We start from the raw sequence: 25,250 nt of genomic DNA on the forward strand, positions 1-25,250 counted from the left end.
ATTATAATAATTCAATATTATGTGGGAAACTGGGAAAGTAGACTCTAAAATCTTTTAATGAGATTTTTTATTAGATTATTTTTCTACAATACTGTTTTTCACATTTGCATTTACTCCTCATCTCTACCCTTGTATCATACATACCATTTGTTTCAAATTAATTATTTTTTGATAATCTGCCCAAACATTCAAATTAGGTTCATTGCTGGTGGCGTCAATGATTGTAATGATTGGTGGTTTTGGTGGCTGGCCAGGGATGACAATATTGATGAGGGGTAGCACTCTGATGTCATCACAGGTGGTGCTGTCATGTTGGTAGAGGCAGTCATGGTAGGATAATGACTATTGGTGGCATTCATTTGGTCACACTAACTGTGGATGGTAGCTGCAGCAAAACAGTTGGTCTGAGTTTTAGTTTCTGACAAGAAAAGTACTATATTCAAATGATTTTGTTAGGTTGTTCTCATAATCCCTTAAAGTAGCAAATCCTCACTTCATGAATTCTAAAATACCACAAATTGTAGAATTTAATAATTGGTTATCAAGATTGAAGCATTTTCGAACTGGAACCCAACTGTGTCCTATGGTATTTGCTTTGTGTTGGTTGTGTTTTTAATGTGCTCATGTTATCTTTGATCTTGTTAGGAATTAATATCATGTGTTGGCAATTTTCTATTCAAAACTTGAGTTCTGAAATATGTCAAAGTCATGAATCTCATGTTTACAACCACAAAAGAAGATGGAGATGAAGATCTTCAAAGAACATGTCGCATATCTCTCTAGTCTTGATCACATATCTTGGTTAAAGGTAAATGAGACCATAGATAAAATCCTTGAACTAGGTTTGATCTTTATTAGGCTCAAAATATTGTTGCAATTCTGTTTATCAAAATTGAGCTTTTGATAAAATGATTTTCAAAACGGAAATTTTCACAAAATAGTGAGCATTGATCGAATGGTTGATCAATCAAGATTTTTGCAAAAAAATGTTGTAAAATCGAGAATGCGGTGATCGAAACTTGTCCAATGGTACTTGATTGAAGGTTCTACCAATACAACCATGCGAACACATGTGATTGAGTTAATCAAAGTAAGGAGTAGAATTGAAATTATTCATAGAGCATCAACTGGTTTGTTCGCGAAGAACAAATTGATTGGACATTACTAGTTGTGGAGATCAGAAGTCTATGAAGGAGTACGATGCATGAGGAGTGACTCTGCTGATGGATCATTGGTGGAACTATATGGGTTGATCTTGCATAAGTCTGGTTGGGAGCGACTAAGTGTTTTTTGGGTTAGAGTTTGTAACTCAGTCTGCTACCTCTCTCTCATATAGTGGATTTTGATCTGCCAGGAATAGGTTATGTGTGTTTTTTTTTCCCTTATTTAGTCCTAGGGTTTTTTCTCGTAAATAATTGTATCTGTGCTTTATTTTATTTATTGTTTTATGTGTTTTTGTGATTGCAAGTGAAATTAACTAATTAGTAAAATTATAAACAAGGCTTAATGGTAAAATATTTAATTAGTTGCAGTTTGATATCCGTAGAACCTATTCAACCCTAGGTCTAGTTTATAGGTCGCATTCTGGCATGTCAGAGCCTTGGCCCTTGGGTAATGGTTACTAGTCTCTTCAGTTCTTTTTGCTAATGTGATGGTAGACATACACACACTTTTAAAGCATGCCGTTTATTGTCAGTTACGGTTACTTTCCACATCACAGTAGTTGTAGTGGTTACATGTACAGAGCCTGGAATTGTGTGTGATGCTACTTGTTTTGTTACTTATTGTTGCTTCAACTGCTTTATATAATGTTCTAAATCCCCTTCCACAACCCCAGTTGTTCTTTTGGTTATGTACAATCAGATGAACTTCAGCTTTTAGAGTCTATTTGGGATAGGCATGACATGAAAATTATGTGGAGATAGGAACTAATTTTCTGATTCTCGAGAATTCGTGATGATTTAGACAAGTAAGCCGATTTGATAAGTCAGCAGGATTTAGTACTCTTGGAAAGCCATCTGTGACAAAGTTCCACAATAAGAACAGAGTTTCCTTTTAGCCTATTTCCATGATACTGGTTTGGCCTTCAGCTGGGCAATAATTTCCTGTTCTTAGCCTTCGGCATGGGATCATGTTCTCATTATCTTGAAATTATCCCAGTCTCACTGTTGACAACCATCTTCTCTAAAAGCTTAAGCTATTAGAGAGGGTGTAAGTGTGTAACTTCAATATTTAAATCAACTCTAAAAGCTTAAGCTATTAGAGAGGGTGTAACTTTAATATTTAAATACTTCAACACTCACCAACCACAAATTCTAAATTTTGCTTGGCTTAAAAAATTCATTTGTTGACCTTAAAGACAAAGCCCTTTGTTGCTTCTATTGAACTTTATTTTAACTAAATCATATTTAAATCTCTAAAGATGATAAACTTGTAGAATTAAGTGCCGTCATGATCTTATGTTATGAAGAACCGGACATAGTCCGAAAACTTGAAGGACACATAACCCGCACCTGGAGACATTGAAAAGATAGATAATTGATGGGGATCTTGAGCTGTGTGGTCTACACACTTATTACAGGCGTAGATGTAGAGGATGATTCTAGTATTTTTTTTTATTTTACTTTCCCTATATATTTAGGGTTTACGTTTTCTTATATATTTTGAATTTTACATTTCCTTATATATTTAGGGTTTATGTTTCCTATTAGAGTTTATTGTTATGCATGTGTATATGTGTGATTGATATATTGTTAGGTACCTTTTTTGTGATTGATTATTGAATAGTGATTTCTTCTCCCTCATTCTTGTTCTCCTCTCATTCTCTTTCTTGTTCTCCTGAATTTTGATATCGAAGCACCCTTGCCCCCATCCTACATCAATTGGTATCTAACAATTGATCGTGTGTACTCCAAATTCTCAGGCTATCTCCGGTTCTTCATCATTATACGTATATGTTTTAACAAGCGGCTGATTTGATGCTACAAACATGCTAAAAGATAATATGAAAGAGTAGTGAGAAATGCTAAGGAAACAACGCATGGTGATCTTTCTTTTAGATTAGTTACAAAGAATGGGGAGAAGAATATATACAAACTTAATAAGTTGTGGGAAAAACAGTATCAAGTGCTCAAGATCAAGGACCTAATGGTTTTAGTGAAAGATGTTGAAATTAGAGACATGAGGAAAACTTACTTTAAGAAGCTGTAAAATGAATCATATAATTTGCGTGAGTTTAGAAGAATATGGTAACCCTATGGAGATAAGAGAAACTAAATTTGTCCAGATGATCAATATATGGGAGGTAAAAAAATTCATCGAGTACAATGAAAACAATGAAGGGCTTTATACCCCGATGTCATTCTGATTGAGGCTTGGAGGTATTTACGTTGGTGATATGTCTTTGGCTAATGTTTTTTCAAAAAGATAATAATAACTAAAAAATTCCTTATGAGAGGCGTAAAATTATCAAAGTTGTTCAACATCAAATTATTGTGATATCAAAATAATGTCATACTATGAAAATTGGAAGAGAGTGAACAAAGAGTAATGGGTGAAACTGCAGTGTTGGACAATCAATTTGGATTTATTTCGGGAGGTCAAGATGAAAGTTATTCAAATATTGAGGAGATCAATAAAAACATATAGTGAAAAAAGAAAATTTTACAGAGGGTGCAATAGGGGGTCTTAGAGATATGATATGGTAGATTTAAATGAGAAAGAGGTTAATAAATTAATAGCTTTATAGATGTGTTAAAGGACCTTATGATGAACCAGTGACTATGGTAGGTTTTAAATAAGAAAAAAAGTTAATAATAGCTATATGATATGGTAGATTTTAAATAAGAAAGAAGTTAATAATAGCTATATAGATGTGTTAAAGGACCTTATGATGAGCCAATGACTATAATAAGAGCAATTGGTGGAGAAACAAGTGAATTCTCAATTACCATAGGTTTACATGTGAGGATTGGCATTTAGTCCATGTCTTTTTGTCTTGGTTGTGGATGAACTAACAAAACAAATTTAGGATGAGATTCCGTAATTTATGCTATTTATTGATGATATTGTTTTAATGAGAAAATTAGAGGGATAAGTGCAAAATAAGAAGTTTGGAGAGAAATTGTAGAATTAAGAGCATTTAATATAAGTAGGACTAAAGTTGAATATATGGAATGTGAATTTGGTAAAACTAAAAGGACAAGAAGGGATATATTGAAAATCGAGACTCAAGAGGTACCAAAAAGCAAAAATTTCGTGACCTAGGCGCGGTTATGCACAGAGAGGGAGAATTAAAGACAATGTTAGCCATAAAGTTAAAAGCAGGATGGGTGAAATACATGAGTGCTTTTGGCGTCTTATGCGTTAAAATTTATAAAATTGATATTAACTAGTCATAATTTATGAGCTAAAATGCAGTGTAGCTAAGAAACAATACATTTGTAAAATGAGTGTGACAGATACGTGAATATTGAAAGAAAAAAAATTGTGAAAAAAATAAAATAAAAAAGGAACACATTGATGAGTTAAAATTGATATTAGGCTGTTAATGATTTACGAGCTAAAATGTTGGGTGGCTAAGAAACAATATATTTGTAAAGTAAAAAAATTTATAATAAGAAAGAAGAAGATAAAGTTCAAAAGCAATGCATTTATGAGATGGTTGAACTGTTGAAGTGGCATCCATTCGAGATAAAATGAAAGACAACTAATTAAGATGGTTTGACGAAGTGCATTGATTTCAATAAATGTACCATTTAGGAAACATGAAGTGATACTTGTTAGGGTAATGCTAGGGGATGGGAAGAGCAAAACTGACATTGGTTGGGGTAGGTAGGAAAGATATGATAGTATGTGGTTTAACGGAGATTATGACCTTACATAGAATAGAGTGATAAAATTGGATTTAAGACAAGTAGGAATATAATTGAACATTTGGAATGGAACTTTATTATATTTAGAAATACAAATAGGGATGTACTGAAGATTGATGATCAAGAGATACCAAAAAGTGAGCATTTCCATTATTTAGGCTCGCTTATTCGCAGCGAAGGAGAAATTGGGAATGATGTCAAGAATAGAATCATGGCATGATGGGTCAAATGGAAGAGCATGCCTAATATGTTGTGCTATAAATATATATGTTCAAGATTGAACAGGATGTTCTATAAAGCAACTATTAGACCAATTATATTTTGTGATACAGAATGTTGGATGGTTAAGAAACAACAAAGGCCTAAAACAATTAAACAAGTGTGAGGGAAATGTGAGATGGATGCACGACAAGAGAAGAAATGATAGAACTAGAAACAAACATATTTTGTGAGATAGTTGAAGTGACACCAATTGAAGATTAATGAGAGAAAATCATCTTAGATGATTTGAATACGTGCAAAGATGGTCACTAAGTAAACACCAGTGATGACGAATTAAATGGTCCACATTGAAAGTAATGTTAGGTGAAGGGAAAGAGAGAAATTTTCATGTGTAGAGTTGGTAAGAAAAAATATAGTTACATGTGATTTGGGAGGTAGCCTTGAGAGTAGAATGGAAAAATATGATTCATCTAGCTGACCCCCAAGTATTTGGGACAACTCTCTCTCTCTCTCTCTCCCTTCCAAACTGGCAAAGCATAACTTGTCTTGTTGGAGTTTGGTTTTCAGTTAAGACATTTCTTGATGTGGCATTTCTACGTTCGTTAGCCTATTAAATTTTCTATGAAACAAAAGAAATAATTTTACATGTAAATCAACGTGGAAATTGATTTCAGCACTTTCCTGAGTTTGATATTGGTACTACTGTGAAATGGTTTACTATTACATTACCGACACAAATGATCTTTTACTGGAATTGTTCTTTCACTTTTTATTGGAACTGCCATGTGGTGAAATTCCTTATTACTGGAGTTCTATGTTATGTTATTCGTTTGGTGTGTGCTTGTTATACACAGAACATTATGGAACAATTCAAGGGTGTTTGTTCATTATCACGTGATATGTGGTTCTTTGTATACAACAGTGTTACCTCATTAATAACTAGGAATGTTATCTTTGTTTCTTCTTGGTGTGTACTCATTTTTCTTTACTAATTATTTGCTGACAGTTAAATATGCTAGTGTTTCTATGACAGTTTATTGGTAAGAAACAATCTCACAAGGAACAGTTTGAGCTGATCCTTTACAGTCTCTGTCCGATGGTGGACTCAAAGCGAAGTTGCTCAGCCAAGTTAAGTGGTCGAGTGAGCAAGGGACTGGTTGATTTGCCACAGGAGATAATCTCTGATATCCTGTCTAGACTTCCAATAGAGTTGATCTTGACATGCAGAATTGTTTGTAGGAGCTGGAATCACTTGACTCAAGATCCTGATTTTGTCAATTTGCAGCTTAGTAGATCAAATTATCAGCCAACCCTCATTATTGAACCACTGCCTGCGAGTGGTATTAATTTTACCGTAGACCATCTACTTCTACTGGATGCTGAGCATAAAATTAAACGGATTCCCATTGAGAGTATGCTGCTGGAAGAATATGAAATTATGTGTTCATGCAGTGGATTGCTCTGCTTATCTCCAATTACCAAGCTAGATCCTATGGTTATCTATAATCCTATGACAAGACAGCGCATGATTTTGCCATCATTGGATTGTGAAGCAATAAGAAGTCATGAGGATGGTTTTTTAAGAAGTCATGAGGCTGGTTTAGGCTATGATCTCTCAACGGGCAGGTACAAAGTTGTCCGAGAATATAAATATGGAAATGAATCCAGCAGGTTTGAGATTCTTTCACTTGGAGAAAGTTCATGGAGAGAATTAAGTGCTCCTCACAGTCTAAATGATTGTTACTGGGATGGATCTCCGTCACTGTTCTGGAATGGGGCCCTCTACTGGAAAATAATAAAAGATTCCAATGGAGATTGTAACATCAGCATCCTTGCCTTTGATTTAAGTGAGGAGAAGTTTCAAATTCTCTCTTTTTCAAATAAATTTTCCTTTCCTTGGTCTTCTTGTGACTTGCTAGATTTGGATGGACGTTTAACTTTAGTAGAACATAAATATGATACTAATATGATGAAACTATGGAGATTATCAGGAAAGAAGGTTGGAGATTTTTCTCTGTGTCTGGAACAGATATATGATACCCATGTGAAGTGGACTTCTGAGATGTCTCCTATGGTGATTAGTGGGTTAAACAACAATGGTTACTTACTATGTGTAACTCTTTGGAAGGACGGAGCCCAGAGGACATATATCACTAGGTATTTTCCTCAAAATGCAGAGTACTGGCATTTGGACATCCCAGTCATTACTGAATTGTTCAACACTTACTCTTTTAGACCCAGCCTTGTATCTCCAGTTGCAGCTTCACTTCTTCCATAAAGAGTAAACACTTGTTGGTTGGATCGGGACTACTGACTGGTCAACTTCTTTTTTTGGGAAGTACTGGTGAGTGGTGAACTAGACTGTACAAATTCAACAGTATGTTTTGAACTATTTTATTATTGTTGAATTTTATTTTTCTGTTTAGAAGTTTCAATTGATAATTCTGTCCATTCTTCGCTGAAATTTGTTTGCAACTGCTTTATATGTTTGTACTCTGAAATTGAATTGAAATTTACTTTTTTACTTCTATATATTTATTATTATGCATATAAAGATAGTTAGGAGGGATTCCTGGGTTTCCTCTCTCTCTCTCTCTCTCTCTAGTGACTTAGAATAGACCAATTTGTCACAGATGGTAGAGAATGTCTAGGAACTCCATCTCAAGTTTTAGATTGCATTGATGTTCTCATGCACAGAAGCATTTATACTATACTAACTTAATATGGAAAGTGTAGAATAAGGCGCCATCTGATAAAATTGAATTTTAAAGACTGAATCGTTTTAGGATGGATTGGTAGTTAGTAGCTTAAGTAGTTGCATTTGTAGAATTGAAAATTCAAGTATAAACTCGCGGAGTTGCATCAAAGTTTAAATTCACCTTTGGCCTTTCATTCAGTGTATTCAACATTAAGTGAACTTAAGATTAAGACCTTTCTTGAGAGGAATTTTCTTTTAAGTGATAATTAGTTGTGATATCAAATACACTAAATGCAATAAGCATTCAAAATTTTCAGGTGTTATGCACGTAAGTGGTTTATCAAACAGCTTGTATTTTGTGCTTTTGCTTTGTAAGGTATATGAAGAAGAACGTATATTCTTTACTGAGTTTTCAAATGAAAAGTCGACAAAAGTTTTAGTTTTTCAACCTTTAGTTTGTGCATAGATAGAGCAAGTCATTCTTAAATCCATATGAATTATATTAGATTTCATTGGGTCAGGTTGGATTGGAGCTTTTATTTGACTTCATAAGTTGGAAACGATTAGGCATACCAATAAATATATATATATATATATATATATATATATATAAAAGAAAAAATGGAGTATCATGAATGCTTTTTGATTGGGGACAGAAAAGGAGTGAAATTTATATGTACCTCCAAAGATTAAAGAAAATAGAGTTTTATCTCCTTCTTTTTCATCTCTTTTTTTTTTTTTGGTAAAAAAATATTGGAGATTGAAGAATACTGATAGGTTCGATTAAAACATGTTGCTGCTTGCTGCTTGCTGCTTTTAGTTTTATGTTATGCTATAAACAATCCCCTTAAATGAGTTTATAAAAATTATTTTGCGACAAAAAGAATAATCTGAATCATTTATTTTGATAAAATAACCGGTCAGGCACAACTTACAAAACAACAAATAATATTATAAAAAAAGAAAATTAGCATTGTTATTAGAATTCTCATTTTATTTGTTTATTTTTATTACATTTCATTTTGTTAGGCTACAAGTAAAATAGATAAATTAGATTGTTATCAAAATGATTTAAATTGTTGCAATGACCCAACATTTCTTTTTATTATAAAAATATATATATATATATATATATATTTTATACATATAGTTTATGCATTTGGCTAGTACTACAAGTAACACCTAGTCTCTCATATCTTTTCTTGATTGAAAGGTAAGGACTGGTTCTATATGCTCTGGATTCATTATCTAGATTGTGATAGAAGTCACTCAGACGTCAGTTTGGCAATCATATCAATATTTTGATTGCATAATGGATTCTCCTCCCATTAATATGGGATTAAGGCACTGATGACGATGATGAAGAAGAATGGTCTTCTAAGAAACAATGTAATGCCTGTGTTCCACCCATTTAAGTTTTAATCCTCAATGTTTGTCTATGCAAATTTTGATCATCTAGATAATTTCTTGTCAAAATGAATATCCAATGATACAATATGATGGGTGTTTAATCTATTTGATTGGTATTGGTTATTAGTAATGTAATAATTATAATATATGTGTGCATTAACTCCCATTTTGATCTCTTGTATGATAAATGTCATACTTAACTCTGTAAATAAGTAATTGCTAGGGAGTCATTGGATCAACTCCATACTTCACTCTGTAAATAAAGGAAAACTAGAATAGAGTTGGCATCAACCAAAAAAGATGAAAGACATGAGGAACTGGTAAAGCACTTGTTGTGATCATGAACCACTGACACTAGTTATCTGACCTGCTTAATTAAATTCATCTTATCAATGCTTGCTTATGTCTGTTGGTAATAAATGCAATGAAAATAGAGTTTATATAGCAATTTTCTTTTATATCTTCTATTTTTTGATGAGACCGACTTCTATTGCTTTAATTTTCCATGGCCTGTTTGCAGAACTATTTTATGAGCTAATTTGAATAATTGAATGTTGTAGAAGTCTCCGAAAAATTACACAAGCTGGGTTGAGGCGCCATCACTATTTGAAAGGGGCGTCCCCAACGGTCTCACAGAACAGAGAGGTAATGTACTCAGCATTGAGTACGGGTTTAACCGAATACCAGAGGTATCAGGGAGGACCACAGGTAGAGCGATGATGGGGGATCAAGGTAGGACTCTGGGTTATGACGCACCACAATACCACATAGTAACTGTACATGTCAGGAGGGCGTGAGATCAATCATATAGTTCAAGGTCACCAACTACCGGAAACATGAGGAACAAGACAATGCACGCCCAGGCATGGTAGTTGTAGTGGCAAGGGTAGTACCAGGAAGTATAGAATAAACGTAATCCGCGGCACACTACACCGAGTCATATCGGTTATAGGCTTTTGTGTTAGTTTTTGTTTTCAAGTAGAAACTTGTACTCTATAGTTAAGTCTTGGGGATAATTTATTGTACAAGTTTGATAGAGGTTGCCCCATCTGGTTATGTATGTACTGTACTGTTGTTCTGTTGATATAATTTTCTTACTAAAAAGAAAAGAAAAAGTATTAGCTGTATATGCAGTCTAATATATATTTTGTTGGGAAAACTTGCTATTACATGTCGATCATCTTAATTTTCTCTCATTGTTGGAACACTGTATTTATAATACGTTTCAGATGAGATGAAGCTTGGAATGGGAGACTGCTGCTGAACGCGCCACTGCGATCTGCATCCGTTATCAAAGTGAAGTGCTCAAACTTCTTTTTGCTCCAGCTTTCTTTGCTTTGAAAATTTTCTCCCTCCACTTCTTCTTTGCTTACCAAACTCTGCAACTCACCCATTCACATTAGTTATATGATATATATACATACGTTCAAGATGCAGATAATGCAAAGCAGAAGCCAGATTGATTGCAATATAACTCTTCCGTGTAAGGAAGTCCAAATTACTCTGTTCGGAATTCTCCATCTCCCTCGAAAAGGCATGCCTGAAATGTGATAGGTCTGTCTGGTGTAAAAGATACTATTGTTCAAAAACAGGAAGACACGAGAAAAAGAAGCTAACTGCTACTCGAAGAGGCCACACCGACAAAACAGACGATGGTGACGAATCAATGTATACCCAAAGTGGACTCTCTCAAAAGGTATTGTATACAAATGGATCACTAGTCTAAAATTTTTAAGATGTAAATCCAGTAAGATATAAATGTACTTGTAGCCCTCAACACCTAGAGGTGCAGAGCATGTAGAATAAAAGTGGGTATTTGGGTGGAAATCCAAGAGGGAGTGTTTTAAATCATGGTGGGTAGATGCCAAGCAAAAGTTTTTTTTTTTTGGCTCCATTAAATATGTATAAATATAGTGGTAAAGAAACCAAAAACTTTAGAGAGAAATAGTTTGGCTATATTCTGTTGCATCTACAACATCATTTGTACTTGTGTGACTCATAGATGTAAAGACTCGTTGCATGATGCAGTGATAGGTTGGTTAAGAAGTTTGAATCCGAAAATAATCAAATATTTTATACATAACTAACTAATGTCTGAGTGGATCTGTCTTCAAGTGTTGCTCTCCTTCTAACAAGTGATGACCTTTTAGTTACCTTGTGTCAAATAGTTTTGAGTAGATTCACTAGTCCATAAATATTTCATTCCAAGTATCTTTCACTAAAAAAAAAATCAGTATTGGAAAAGAATTGAATAATGAAATCTTAAGGCTCTGTTTGCATTTGTTTCTGTTCGTGTGCCCTTCTTTTTCTTTTTTTTTTTGTGCCTTCGGATAGTGTATTGATTTAGCGAAATAAAATATGAAAATGTGTTTGCTGTGATTTGAATAGTATCGAAATGTTTTCAAATTAGAGATCAAAATTAATTGGTGCTTCCGATTACTTCCACATTGTATCAAAAGCATTGTAAAGACGAAAAAAGAAGAAGAAGAAGAAAACTCTTAAATTACATTCTTAACTAGTCATTTTATTTTTTAAAACTTACAACATGTTTTTACTAAACATATTATTAAAGAAAAATCTTACAACAAATATAATGTTACTAAATATATTTTCGAATAATATTGAAGACACTGCAAAACAGTGTTGTTTGTGTTTCGAATCAAAACAACCCATCGATATAATGCAGATACTACCATTATGATGATTTTATTATTATTTTATCCTATTCCATGTATTATATTATAGGTGTTGTAAATATCACTTGTCTACCAACAAAAATTCTGATACCATTTATTGGGTAGAAGCACTAATACCACTTTATATGTGTACCAGTGCTACTCAATGAACTCAATAAAAAAAATTTCTCTACTATTTTGTAATACCCATGATATGATTCACAATGCTGTGGGCCCCACCACCACAGCTGTGGACGGAGGCCAAAACATTATGAGACAACCGTGTTGTCAGTTTGGTCAAGTTTTGCATTTCCCATTCTCCGGAAAAAAGTTTTGCATTTCCCATTTTAATTTGCAAACATTGCATATGCATATTTGCAATAAGATCCATCTGCAAAACAAAAAGGAAACAAAAGATTTTCTCTATTAAATGATAAAACATGAAGACCTCTAGAATTAAGTTTGCCCAATTGACTGAAAGGGACCAAAGAAGATGTGAATTTTAGACACACACACACACACATATATATATATCTCCTAAATCTACCAATACTTCTATCAGATGAACTCTGTATATTTCAAAAGCAACCATTCTATATATATATATATACTTTGATCATGGACAGTTCCTATACTAGACCAAAATTCTCAAAATCTGTAGTATATTAAATTTGAGAGTAAAGCTCCCTTTAACTTGTTTATCCTTTACAGGAACTAGCACAAAGAATAGTAGTAACTAGCAAGTATACTGCAAATCTGCAATGTATCTTCAGCAAAAGTGCTATATATATATATATATATATATATATATATATATATATATATATTAGTACTATATGGGACATATATATTAGAGTGAACTGGAATGGATACGCCACGTCTATAATCAAAACTTCAGAAAATGTAGGATCACACTTTGAGATCTTGATACTCAAAATTTTAATACAAGTTTTTTACAGTAATAAACTCGATTATTGTATCATTTATTATAGTCAATTAATTAATCTAGATTAATTATTCAGAAATAATGAAATAGAAATAGATTCAAATTATGATTAATTAGACTTCCTCTGCAACTTGCTTTGTTGCTGAAACCCAAGTTTTATTTATTTATTTATGAAACAAATGCATTTTAAAGATTATGGATTTGAAGTCTTGATCTTGAGAGATTAATGCTGAATTATTGCTGTGTTGCTTCTTTTTCAATTTGATTGTATGTCCGTCGTCCATTTGTGCTTCTCAATTTGTTACTCTCATCTTCCCCATTCGTGTGGTTCTCACCAACTACAGAGCCGTGTTACTACTTCATTATTGATTTTTTGTTTGAAGTAGTTGTTTTCTTCTCTTCCCATTGAAAATATTTGAATGCTAGCTACGTCTACAGTTGAGTTGAGGAAGAAAGTGAGTATGGAGACTTTACCTCAATATTCTAAGTAATGGAATTGCAAGGAGACGGAGAACACACATATACACACACTCTCCAAGTGGTGTTCAAAATTAATTTAAGGGCACGTGTGGATGGACTACGATAGATGGTGATAACTCACAAACTAAGAACCAGGGATTTTCTTTCTTCATGCAATTCTCATTGTTAGTTGACAGTTGTCTTCTTCCTTCCATTAGATGTGACGACCACAACCACTAAAATTATTGATTTAGACATGAAAATGGGCCCATGCCCATATGGTAAGCATTGCTTCAAAAGTTCCTTATTTCAAAATGATATATATATATATATCGACACCCATTTAATTGGCGATCTTTAGTACACACGGGACTCTAATAAACCATAAGTGTAATTCCAGTGTTTTTGCATTTTGCAAGACTCTTAACTCAATGAGAAATTGGGAATGAGATTTACTGTGAAAAAAAAGAGAACAAAATTGGGAACGGGTGAGGTTGGCTAGTCGGTCCATATATATTTCAAGATATTGCTTCGAAATACTAGAAATATTTGTTTGAATTAATGATTATTCGTAAGGAATTATTACATATAAATGGTACTAATAACCTATATTTATCATTTGATGGAGTCAAGTCTCATAATTTTGAAAAAATGAAAAAATGAAAAAACACTGTTTAGCTCCACTAACATGCCACTTTTAGACACATTCGTACCACTTTTAGTCATTAGGTACTACTTTTTGTATTGTACAAAAAGTAATACATACATGCACAAAAAGTGATACATATGTATTTAAAAGTGATACATTTGTATCCAAAATAAAAGTAATATTTGATGCACAAAAATTGATACTTCCATAAACAAAAAATGATACTTATATGCTTAAAAGTGATACCTCAATGAGGATCAATGAGGATAAACAATGTCTTTTCATATCTATCTAAGTATTTTGATCAATTTTATTTTTTTTAAAACTACGAGAATTCGACTCTTTTAAATAATAAATATAGGTTATTAACACTGTTTATATATAATAATCACTGTACATAAGTTTAATCGTATGACTGTGCATTCTTAGATATTTCTATATATACAATTCAGTAGTTGTTTATATATAATAATCACTGTACATAAGTTTAATCGTATGACTGTGCATTCTTAGATATTTCTATATATACAATTCAGTAGTTGCTTGTAATAAAAGCAAGTCTAAAAGTGATGGAATGAAGATTGACAGGAATAGGAGCTTTGATGAAATGGGGTCATCTTTGGTCCTCCATACATGGGACAGAAAAGACTGGTCATTCAATTAATACTGTAAGGTCGAGTCATATTGATAGTGATTGATGTGAGAAAGATGGTACATAGAATATAGTTATGCTATCAACTTTCCCAAGCTATGATGCTCGTGAGGCTCAAAATCACAAGCAAGCAAATTTTGTGGGGTTCATTTTGGTCCAATTATAATTCAACCAATATAATTAAATAATAAAAAATTAAAATTTAATGATAACATTTTTCTGGTTAAATCTAGGAATGATAAATTACGACACAACATGACAAGACAATACGATACGAATCCGACACGAATTAAAAGGGTTTGGAGTTTGGCATAAACGGATTTGGATCATAAAAGGGTCGACATGATTGACTCGTTTACTTAACCGTGTCGGGTTAGGGTTGAAAGTTTAACCCGTTTATGACTCATTTAACTCAACATGTTATAATCATGATTATGACTTATATAATATGTTACCTGTTTAAACCCAATTACTATGATTAGTTAAGTCATTTTAATATAAACTTTATTTATGCGTTATGATTTTTTTTTTTTGAATATTTGGGTTAATTATGGTAATTTTTTCTACTATTTAGTATTTGATTAAATATTAAATGTCTTGTTTTGATAAACAAGTCATTAAACAGGTTAACACATTTATATGTTTAATAAACGGGTTGGGTTAGTGTTGAGATTTTTGACACGATTATTAAATGGGTTAGATTTTGGTTTATCTATTTAGTATAATACCCTTACATCGACACGACACGAACACTACCCACGAACACGAATTGTCACCCCTAGTTAAACCTAATTATAATATTGGTAAAAGTGTAAAAAAATTTCCTAAACTATTATAAAAATAAAAAATAATTGCCTAAATTATTTCGGGTTACAAATCAAACCTTCAACTATACAAAAGGTTGCAAACAAGTCCCTTCCAATTACTCTGTTGAGTCAAAATTACCAAAATAATCTCACTTATTACATTATATAAAAAAGACAAAATAAAAAATCCTAAATGTCAAATACCATATTTACCCCCAAAGTCTTAAGTTGCCCTAAATACTAGAGTACTATTTAAGAGTATCAAGATCTCAAATTTTGGAGAATATAACTTTTTAAGAGTGTAATTTATATATATATATATATATATATATATATATATATATATTTTATTATAATGGTAGAAAATGAATTTCCTAATTTGCCCTTATAAAATTTCGCATTGACATTCTTTTTTACTATGACACTTATTTCAAGACAAGAAGGTAAATTAAGAATATTAAAAATATAATGCATTAAATTTTGAACTAGAACAATTATTTTGGAAGAGTCAAAAAAGAAAAGATAGACACTCTTTGTTTTTTTTTTTTTTGAATGGAGAGGGTAGAAAAGAATGAGATTACTCCAAAAAAAAAGGAAAAAGTGTTGAAACTCTACCCTTTTCATCCTTGGTTATTATATGTGCGTGCGCGATTAATTTTATTTATTTTTGTGTGCGATTAATTTTATTATTATTATATGTGTGTGAGAGATTACTCCTTGTCCTTATTATGAAAACTACTCCTTGTCCTTTTATCACTCAGAAAAGATTGAATGCAAGGCGATAAATTGATGGCGAACAAAAATAGTACTTTTGGAAAATGAGAGAGAGAAGGGAGACTTATAATATATCTGTGCGCGCCAGCGAGGTGTTGTGACCTTAATTTTTTTATTTTGACAAATTAGAAGTAAGGAGATTATAACATGGTGGAGTTTGACATTTTGTCAATTAAATCTTACCTCTCTTTTTTTTATAAATACTTTCATAATATTTTAAATCTCAAACATCGAATTAAAATTGTTATTATATACATCAATTTATTTAATTTTATAGTCATTTTAATTTTCAAAACAAAATTTTTATTTTATTTCTGAAGTATATTTGAAAAATATTTGGAAATGATTCTTGTATTTTAGAAATAATCAATAATTTAACAGTTAAAATCTATTAATTAACAAAAATAACTAATTGCAAACAAAATATAAAACCTAACAAAAAAAAATAATATATATATATATATATAGATATAGATATAGATATAGATATATATCAGCAACCAAATCAATTAGAAGGACTACGATGGAATTGACACTCCTTAGTCCCGTTCCTTTTTAAATGACTCGTCGGTACTTGGAACCATTGGACAACACATGTGGCGAGTAACATTTAATTATGACACCTTATCTACAAAGCTAGATTTTAGTTAGCCTATGTGACATTGATTATAAAAACTACATGTAATAACCAAAATGTACTAATAAATAAAAAGTTCGACAAATATGTACAACTAAGAATGAATCTGCGATATTAGGAACTGTCAACCACTCCTTGTCCTTATTATGAAAACTACTACCTGTCCTTTTATCACTCAATTCATATTGATATTTTTGTTTCTATTATTCAAATATTTATTTCCGGATGTACCCAAAAAAAAATATCTCATTTTAAAATTAAGTGTACTATATTTTATAACATTCTCATATTATTTTTTTAGAAACGTGATATTGGTATTTCACTTTTCTCCAATTACAATGTAAATTTAAAAATGACAATTCCGACCAAAACTTCAAAAATAAATAATAATTATTATTTAAATGATACAACTGTCCTTTCAAATTTCTTCTCTTTATCATTAATCTTTAATATTTTAATTCTCTTTTGACATGATTCCTTTTGAGACAATCCTTTAATAAAAGTAGAACCATAATTCAAGATTCCAATAAAACTTTGAAGTTGCTTTTTATATTGAATATCATCGGGAAAATCACAAATTTTTATAATTATGTGATCGTATAATTTTATCCCTTTTTTGACAGGACCCAAAAAAAAAAAAAGTGTTGAATAAATTACTTCTTATGACAGGACTGAAAAAAAAAAAAAAAAAAAAAAAACAGTTAAAAAAATTATCTTTTGATAGGAAAAAAAGCCCCAAAGAATATATTAATTGAAGAAATTATGTCTTTTGTCAAAAAAAATATATATATATCTCTATTGAATAAGATAAAACCCAAAAAAAATAAAAAATAAAAAGTCTATTTTTATTGAATAAATTATTTCTTTTGACGGGACCATAGATAAAAAAAAAAAAAATTCCCTATTTTGACAGGACTGAAAAAATGTTAACTTAATTGAATTAATTCTTTTTTCACCTCTTTATTGAATAAATTATTAGTTTCGATTGTAACCAAAAAAAAAAATTAAAAAAAAAAGAAGTCACTATGGAATAAATTCTATATTTTGTTTGTCAAAAATAAAATTATCAGCATGTAATAAATTATCTTCTTTGATGGGACCTCCAAATAAATAAATAAAAAAAAAAAAAAAGAAACAGAAAAAAATAGTAAAAAAAGTAAAGAAAAGAAAAAAAAAATGTCAAAAATAAAATTATCAGCATGTAATGTTTTGTTTGCATTTTTTTATTTTTGTGTGCGATTAATTTTTTATTAGTATATGTGTGTGTGAGACTACTCCTTGTCCTTATTATGAAAACTACTCCTTGTCCTTTTATCACTCAGAAAAGATTGAATACAAGACGATAAATTGATGGCGAACAAAAATAGTACTTTTTTAAAATGAGAGAGAGAGAGGGGAGAGATTATTATATAAGTCTGCGCGCCAGCGATTTTTGAAAATGAGAGAGAGAGACTTATTATACATGTCTGCGCGCCAGCGAGGGGTTGTGACTTGTGACATTAATTTTTTTATTTTTTATTTTAACAGGGACACTTCTGTTTAGGGAGTTTGACATTTTGTTAAGTTTTACTTTTTTATAAATACTTTCATAATATTTTAAATCTCAAACATCGAATTAAAACTGTAATTATATACATCAATTTATTTAATTTTATAGTCATTTTAATTTTCAAAACAAAATTTTAATTTAATTTCTAAAATATATTTGAAAAATATTTGGAAATGGTTCTTGTATTTTTAGAAATAAGTAATAATAATTTAACAGTTAAAATCTATTCATTAACAAAAATAACTAATTGCAAACAAATTATAAAACGTAACAAAAAATAAATAAATATCAAGAAACAAATCAATTACAAGGACTACGATGGAATTGACCCTCCTTAGTCCCGTTCCTTTTTAAATGACTCATCAGTACTTGGAGCTACTGTACAACACATGCCGCGAGTAACATTTAATTACGACACCTGATCTTCGAGTTAGGTTTTAGTTAGAGAATGTGGCATTAATCATGAATTTCTATTTTGTCTTTATACATTAGCATTACGCAACATTAGCAACGAATTCCAAATTGACATTGCATACATTTCACTGTCTTAGAAGCTTATCTCACTACTTAATTAATTACATTTCTAACACGTAACATTGACGAAGGTATGCTATATATGGTGTGTTAACATGAACCTTGTAGCGCTTTGTGATTATATTTTTGGAGCAATTGTCGTGTTGATGGTCAGATTTTTCGATTTCTCTTATTTACGTAGTACTACGTTCTTCTATGATAGTTCCGTTTGCAAAGCGTTAGGTTCAACCTATATTATAATGTTATTGGCAAAGAGGATTTTGATGTTGCCAAGCAATATTAAATTCTTCTTCCCCTACTCATATTTTATTCATGTTTTTTTTCTTTCTTTTTGGTAGGAGGTGAATTCTAGTATATGCTAAATTGTTGCATTGCAGCATTCCCCACTCTTAGGGCAATTTGTACCATAAAAATGGAAGGAAATGAAAAGAACAGTAATGAAAAGAGATGAGAAATTGTGTTTGCTATAAAATGTTAGAAGGGAAAAACATGAAAAGAAAATGAAGGATTTCGATTGATAAATATGGCAGATAATAACTTTTATTATTCTCTCAAAAATAGGAGGAAATAGAAGAAAAAGGGAATGAAATACTATTACTAAATTTGTCCTTATTTTTATAAAATGTAAAATTTATGAAAAAGAGTATGATTGTAAATTTATTAAAATAATTTTCTATCCATTCTTTCCCAAATATGATTACTATTATGTTGCGTTTAGTGTGAATGATCATTCCAATCACACTAAACATTCCAACCATTCTTTTATTTGATATTTAATTTAAAGTGGGAGTGACCATTCCACAACTAAACCTATGGAATGGCCATCTATTCCTAAGTAATTTTTTTATTTTTATTTTTATTTTTATTTTTTAAAAATTAACTTCCCAAAAAACTCTCATGTTCCAAGTTCAAAAACCACCATTACCATTGTCTTCCACCACCGCAACCAACTTTCACCACCGCCCACCGCCACCGACACTGCATTCATTTGTCGCAACCACAACCACCAGCACCATCGCCACTGCCATCACCTTTCACCACCGCTATCTTCCACCATCGCCAACGCCTTTCTCCACCTTCACCGCCTTCCCTCTCCACCATCCACCACCACCGCCGCCGCTTTTACCACCACCACCACCGCCGCCACTACTTTTCACCACCACCACTGCCACCTTTCACCACCATCACCGCTACTGTCTTTCATCACCACCGCCGCCACCTTTCACTAACGTCACCGCCACCGCCTTTCACTATCATCGCCACCACTTTTCGCCACCGCCACCTTTCATCGCTGCCTTTCGCCACCACTGCCGCCACCTCCACTGCTTTCCACCATCACAACAGTCACCTCCATTAGCTTCCACCACCGCCACTTATGCCACTATCTCTTTCCTCCACCACTACCTACACCACTACTGCTTTCCACCCCCACCACCATCGTCACCATTGCCACTGCCACTGCCACTGCCACCATTTATTTTAAAAAATGGTTACATTATAAATAAGAGGGATATTTTGTTAATTTAATTTATTGTTAGTAAGAGGGATATTTTGGAGAACTCGATCAATTTGAAATTTATTACATTATAAATTTTAAATTGGTTACACTAGTATGGTTATTATCATTCCATTTCTACACATGTCATATTTACAACTAAACAATAAAATGAGAATGATCATTTTATTCTATTCTCATTCTGATTCCATCTACTTGCATTGCATTCTATTTCATTCCTACACACCAAACACGGCATTAATTACTTTCATTTTATTTTCATTAATTAATCAAATAGGTAAGATAAGTAGTTAACACAAATTTTTTTTCCAACTTTTTTATTTTTTATTTTTTATTTCATTGTACCAACACATAGCTTTACTGTTAGAAAGCAGGGTTAGAACTTAGAAGGCATAAAAAAAAAAAAAGCAAAAAGGATACGGTTAATTATGCATGAAACAAGAGAAAGCATATGATTTTTTTTTCTTTACCACTAAAAAGTCATATGTTTTTTAATAAAAAAAAGTTAGGTTCGAGTCATTTACACACACACACACACAGAGGCATATATATATATATATATATATATATATATATAGAGTACTGAATGTGAGTTTCGTAGTTAGAACATATGACTAAAATTATGCATAGGATGATGTCACGATAATATTATCATATTTAATGAGCTTTAAATAATGCCATCCTTACTTACATAAAATAGTCATGTGATGTCATCTCTCACGTACAAAGATAAAAATAATAAGGAATATTATACAACTTATCATTATTAATGCAACTACAAAAATTATTCGTATCAACAATATGTTTATACTGGTGGAATAAAGTGTAAAAAAATTCCTTAAACTATTGTTCTTTTGAAAATAACTCCCCTGAACTATTAATTTATTGCAATTAAGGACAAATCCATCACAAAAGACCATTTTACCATTTCTCATTAAATTTGTTATTTTTTATTATCTTTTCTTTTATCTAAATATTAATTATACTATTTATCTTAATTTTATTATTAATATATGAATTTATCATAAAAATAAAAAAAAAAGATTTGTAAATACCATTTCCTAAAATGATTAACTTATTGCTAAAATTTTATTATTTATAATAAAATTTATTATACCTAGTTTAAACTTTTTTTACCCTAGAAAAATACCTTCTTTTTCATACAATATATTGATGAAAAATTAATAAATCACTTATATAAAAAAATAAATTTTTTCCATGTAATATATTCATGAAAAATTAAGAAATTTATTAAATTGTTTTAAAATTTTCTACTTAAATTTTTTATTTAAACAAATAATTTAAAAAATTAAAGATAAATTTATGCAAATTTAATAGAGAATATATTATTAAATTAGTATGAATTTTTTTCATAATTTATATAAATAGAAAAATAGATTAAATATAATTCAATAAGAAATGATATTATGAATATTTAATAAAATATAATATAGGTATTAGGATATTTTGTAATAATGTAATAGTTCTTGAAGTATTATACACATAATATATTTGAGGTTTGTTATTTGTAAATTGAAACATAATTCAAGGAATTTTTTTTTTTATAACTTTTACCTTACTTTATAATAATGTCCTACTATCGATTTCCTTCTTAAAATAATAATAAAAAAATCATGGTATTCCAGCTAGCTAGAGGTTGTTACGTTTGATTACAGAGGAGATGAACTTTTTGTATTTGTATTTGTATTGGTTTGACTTTAACAGGTGCCGTGAAAGCTTAACTTGCTTTTCTGACAGCATCACCAGCCTCTGATAAATCATCTAGTTTTGTTTCTAGCCGCAAACAAAGTTTATAAATGTTAGTTCAAGTCACCACAGAAGAAAGGATTGACAAGAATGGCATCTTTTGCTATACCTTCGCTTTTGGCGAGCTTATTATTATAGTATTAATTAATCAACTTCCCATTGGATATGATAGTAGTGATTGAGTTTTTACCTCTCTTGTATTTTATATCTTTGTTACGTACATTGCCAACCTTTCTAATTAAGCAAAATTATGAAGACTTTATTCAAATGTTACACCAACTTGCTCCTCAGGCTTGGACGGCTTCAACGGAAGTTGTAGTTTTATTTAATTTCTATTGACAAAATAAATTTTATTATCTGAATGCACTTCATGGCTGCATATGAATTGAGGTAAGCCAAGTTCGAATTAGTTTTTCAGGCTCGACTCATTTGTTTAATTGTGAGCTTAGCTCAAGCCCGGTTCGAATCAAGATGAGTTCGAAAAGTTATGTTTGGATTCGGTTCGCCATTAATTTTAAAAAATATTGAGCTCAATTCAAAGTTGGCTAATTATTATTGTTATTATTATTTAGTTAGTATTTACACAAATTTGTCTCTTTTGAAACTTGAACCCTGACCTCCCTTTAGAAGATAAGAGACTGATACCGCTAGACTACTGGCTCGTTAATAACTTGGCTTATTTAATAACAAAAGTCGTTCAAATTTAATTTGATCTCGCATTCAAGATCGTTTTAACCCGTGCATGAACTTACACAAGTTTAAACAAATTTATGTTCATGAACATTTATGTTGATCATGAACCTATACGAGCTTATATTCACGAATGTATATGAGCTAGTGTTCATGAGTTTACACACGCCAAGTCGAATAGTATTCAGTATCGACTCATTTACTTACTAAACGAGCCTAGAAATCAAGTTCGAGTTAGGCTCATTTGCTTAATGAATGAGTTCAAACTAAGTCTTAAACAAGATAAGTTCAAATTGTAAACAGGTTGGTTCATTTGTAATTGTACTATTGACAGATTTTAAGGACAAAATGACATTATAAACATTATTTTGTAGCCATTAATTTTAACATTGACCAGTCTTGGCTGTTAATAGAATGGAGTGTGTTAATAAATCATAAACATCATATTGAACCATAGGAAGACTTGGAAAAGGTTTGGGTCTTGATACCTCGTGAAGTATCCGATCTCATGATATATTTATTTTAGGTACAAATAATTCTTTAGGGGTCATATTTGCGGACATAATCCGAGATATATCCGATTTGTGTGGGGGTGCCTTACACGAATTTTGTGAATAAGTTGGGGGCAAAGTCCTTGATACCCAGTTATTGCGGAAAAACAAAAAAACCCAAGAGAGAGGTTAGTACTGTATAATTTACCAAAAAAGAAAAAAAAACGAGAGTGACTCTTTTAAGTAGCCATTCCTAACCATTGGTCTAGTCAACCACGCAAAGGATCGGCACATTCTGGGAAATGTCGTGTAATATTGAGTTAGGAGCTTTTTTCTCTTGCTGTATATGGGTAGCTAGTTACTTAATTTGTGTTAGTATGAGGTGTATGATGTATATAGTGAGTGGTATATACTTATAATGAGTGGGTTAGTGAAGCATATTTGTTTGGTCCATCTTTTTCTAGTGACTGTTTCTCTCTTCTGATCAGATGGCGTTTCCTTATGCAGACAATTCTTTGAACAAAATATGAACTCATATGTTTCAAAACGAAGTGTTCTTATTATTTTATCCATTTTGAGAAGTCTAAGAATAAGAATCCTTTTACTTACCAAAAACAAAAAAACAATAAGCATCCTTTCTAAAAATCAATGTAAAAAAGCATAAATTTTCCTAAATTAATACCCTTATATTTGAAATCTTTTTCTAAACTAATAACGGTGACTTTTGAAATTTTGAAGAGTTGTGTTGTTTGATAATTTTATTCACCTTTAAGTGCATTTGATAAAATAATTTAGATCGCTTAAAAAAATAAGTATCACTTGAAAAAGAGATATACCTTTTAAGTAATAATGACGTAAAATTCAAGAAAATATTTAAAAAATCACATTTATTTATCACTTAGAAGTTTCCGTACCTAGTTTTCACTTTTATCAGTTCTTACATCTAATTCCTCCATATCCGCTTATAAATTTGGTCCTAAACGTGAGGGGATGTTGTATTTTTTATTTATTATTATTATTTTTGTTTTTCTGGTTCACCCTTGGTTTTTCTATTTTCATGTAAATATTTATCGTCTTTTGATGTCTTTCCATTTTTTCATGATATTGTTTTAATGATTGAAGACTTTGTAAAATTTGAATTTGAAAATCATATTCTAAGCCCAAAAATATTTGGGATCTAGCAGTGTGGTATCAGAATTTCGATCGGTGCACATTACCAACGACGAGACCCTCCTAAACGACTGTAGCCACACACTACATTACCCATTTATAATACTATTCAAGCACACGTGCGTGATAGGATATTATATTATAATATATATATATATATATATATATATATATATATATTTATTTATTTATTTATTTAAACCTATAAATCTATTATTTTAATAAGAATAAAAGTTTTTTTTTTTGGTTAATATAGTGGTTAATTTGTAAAACGAAAATAAATATATATATTTTTTGTTAATACAGTGGTTAAATTGTAAAACAAAATCTAATCAGTTTACAATAACGTGAAGATTAATTTTTAATTAAATAATTACCAATTTTTTTTTAATTGTTGACTTGTTTTATTATTTGATAAATTATTTTATTAAAAAATTACCTATTTTATTTTAATTGGTAACTTATTACCTATTTTATTTTAATTGGTAACTTGTTTTTAATAAGAATAAAGGTTTTCATTTTTATTTTTTTTTTAGTGGTTAACTTGTAAAACGAAAATAAAAGTATTTTTTTGTTAATCCAGATTGACAATAATCTAATACCATTGCAACTACAAATCTAGACAATGAACAAATATTGTAAAATTAAAATTCAAGCAGCGAGCTACTTAACTATTTTTTAAGGTACTACTAGGATGAATATTTATTTGTAGAAATAGAATTAGAGAAGAT

At 30.9% G+C, this 25,250-nt stretch overlaps 1 protein-coding gene across 2 annotated transcripts; it reads left to right on the forward strand.

Moving 5' to 3' along the window:
* The first annotated feature begins 972 nt into the window (after window positions 1-972).
* LOC132286387 (F-box/LRR-repeat/kelch-repeat protein At2g27520-like) lies at window positions 973-11,221 on the forward strand. Of its 2 annotated transcripts, none has more exons than XM_059788720.1 (2): window positions 973-7,440; window positions 9,768-11,221. In XM_059788720.1, exon 1 carries the CDS (start codon window positions 6,193-6,195, stop codon window positions 7,372-7,374), a length of 1,182 nt encoding a protein of 393 aa, XP_059644703.1. In that variant the 5' UTR covers window positions 973-6,192; the 3' UTR covers window positions 7,375-7,440; window positions 9,768-11,221. The 2 variants fall into 2 exon arrangements, with proteins under 2 accessions (XP_059644703.1, XP_059644702.1); XM_059788719.1 differs by having other exon boundaries at window positions 974-7,440; window positions 9,765-11,220.
* The last annotated feature ends 14,029 nt before the right edge of the window (window positions 11,222-25,250 follow it).

Source organism: Cornus florida, unplaced genomic scaffold, assembly GCF_030987335.1.
Source record: "Cornus florida cultivar Cherokee Brave unplaced genomic scaffold, ASM3098733v1 CherokeeBrave_3.0.0_Hap2_Chr11, whole genome shotgun sequence".
Taxonomy (NCBI): domain Eukaryota; kingdom Viridiplantae; phylum Streptophyta; class Magnoliopsida; order Cornales; family Cornaceae; genus Cornus; species Cornus florida.

What these genes read in the sequence shown, in the direction of transcription:
- LOC132286387 (XM_059788720.1), top strand. Translation starts at nt 6,193, where the DNA reads ATGGTGGACTCAAAGCGAAGTTGCTCAGCCAAGTTAAGTGGTCGAGTG.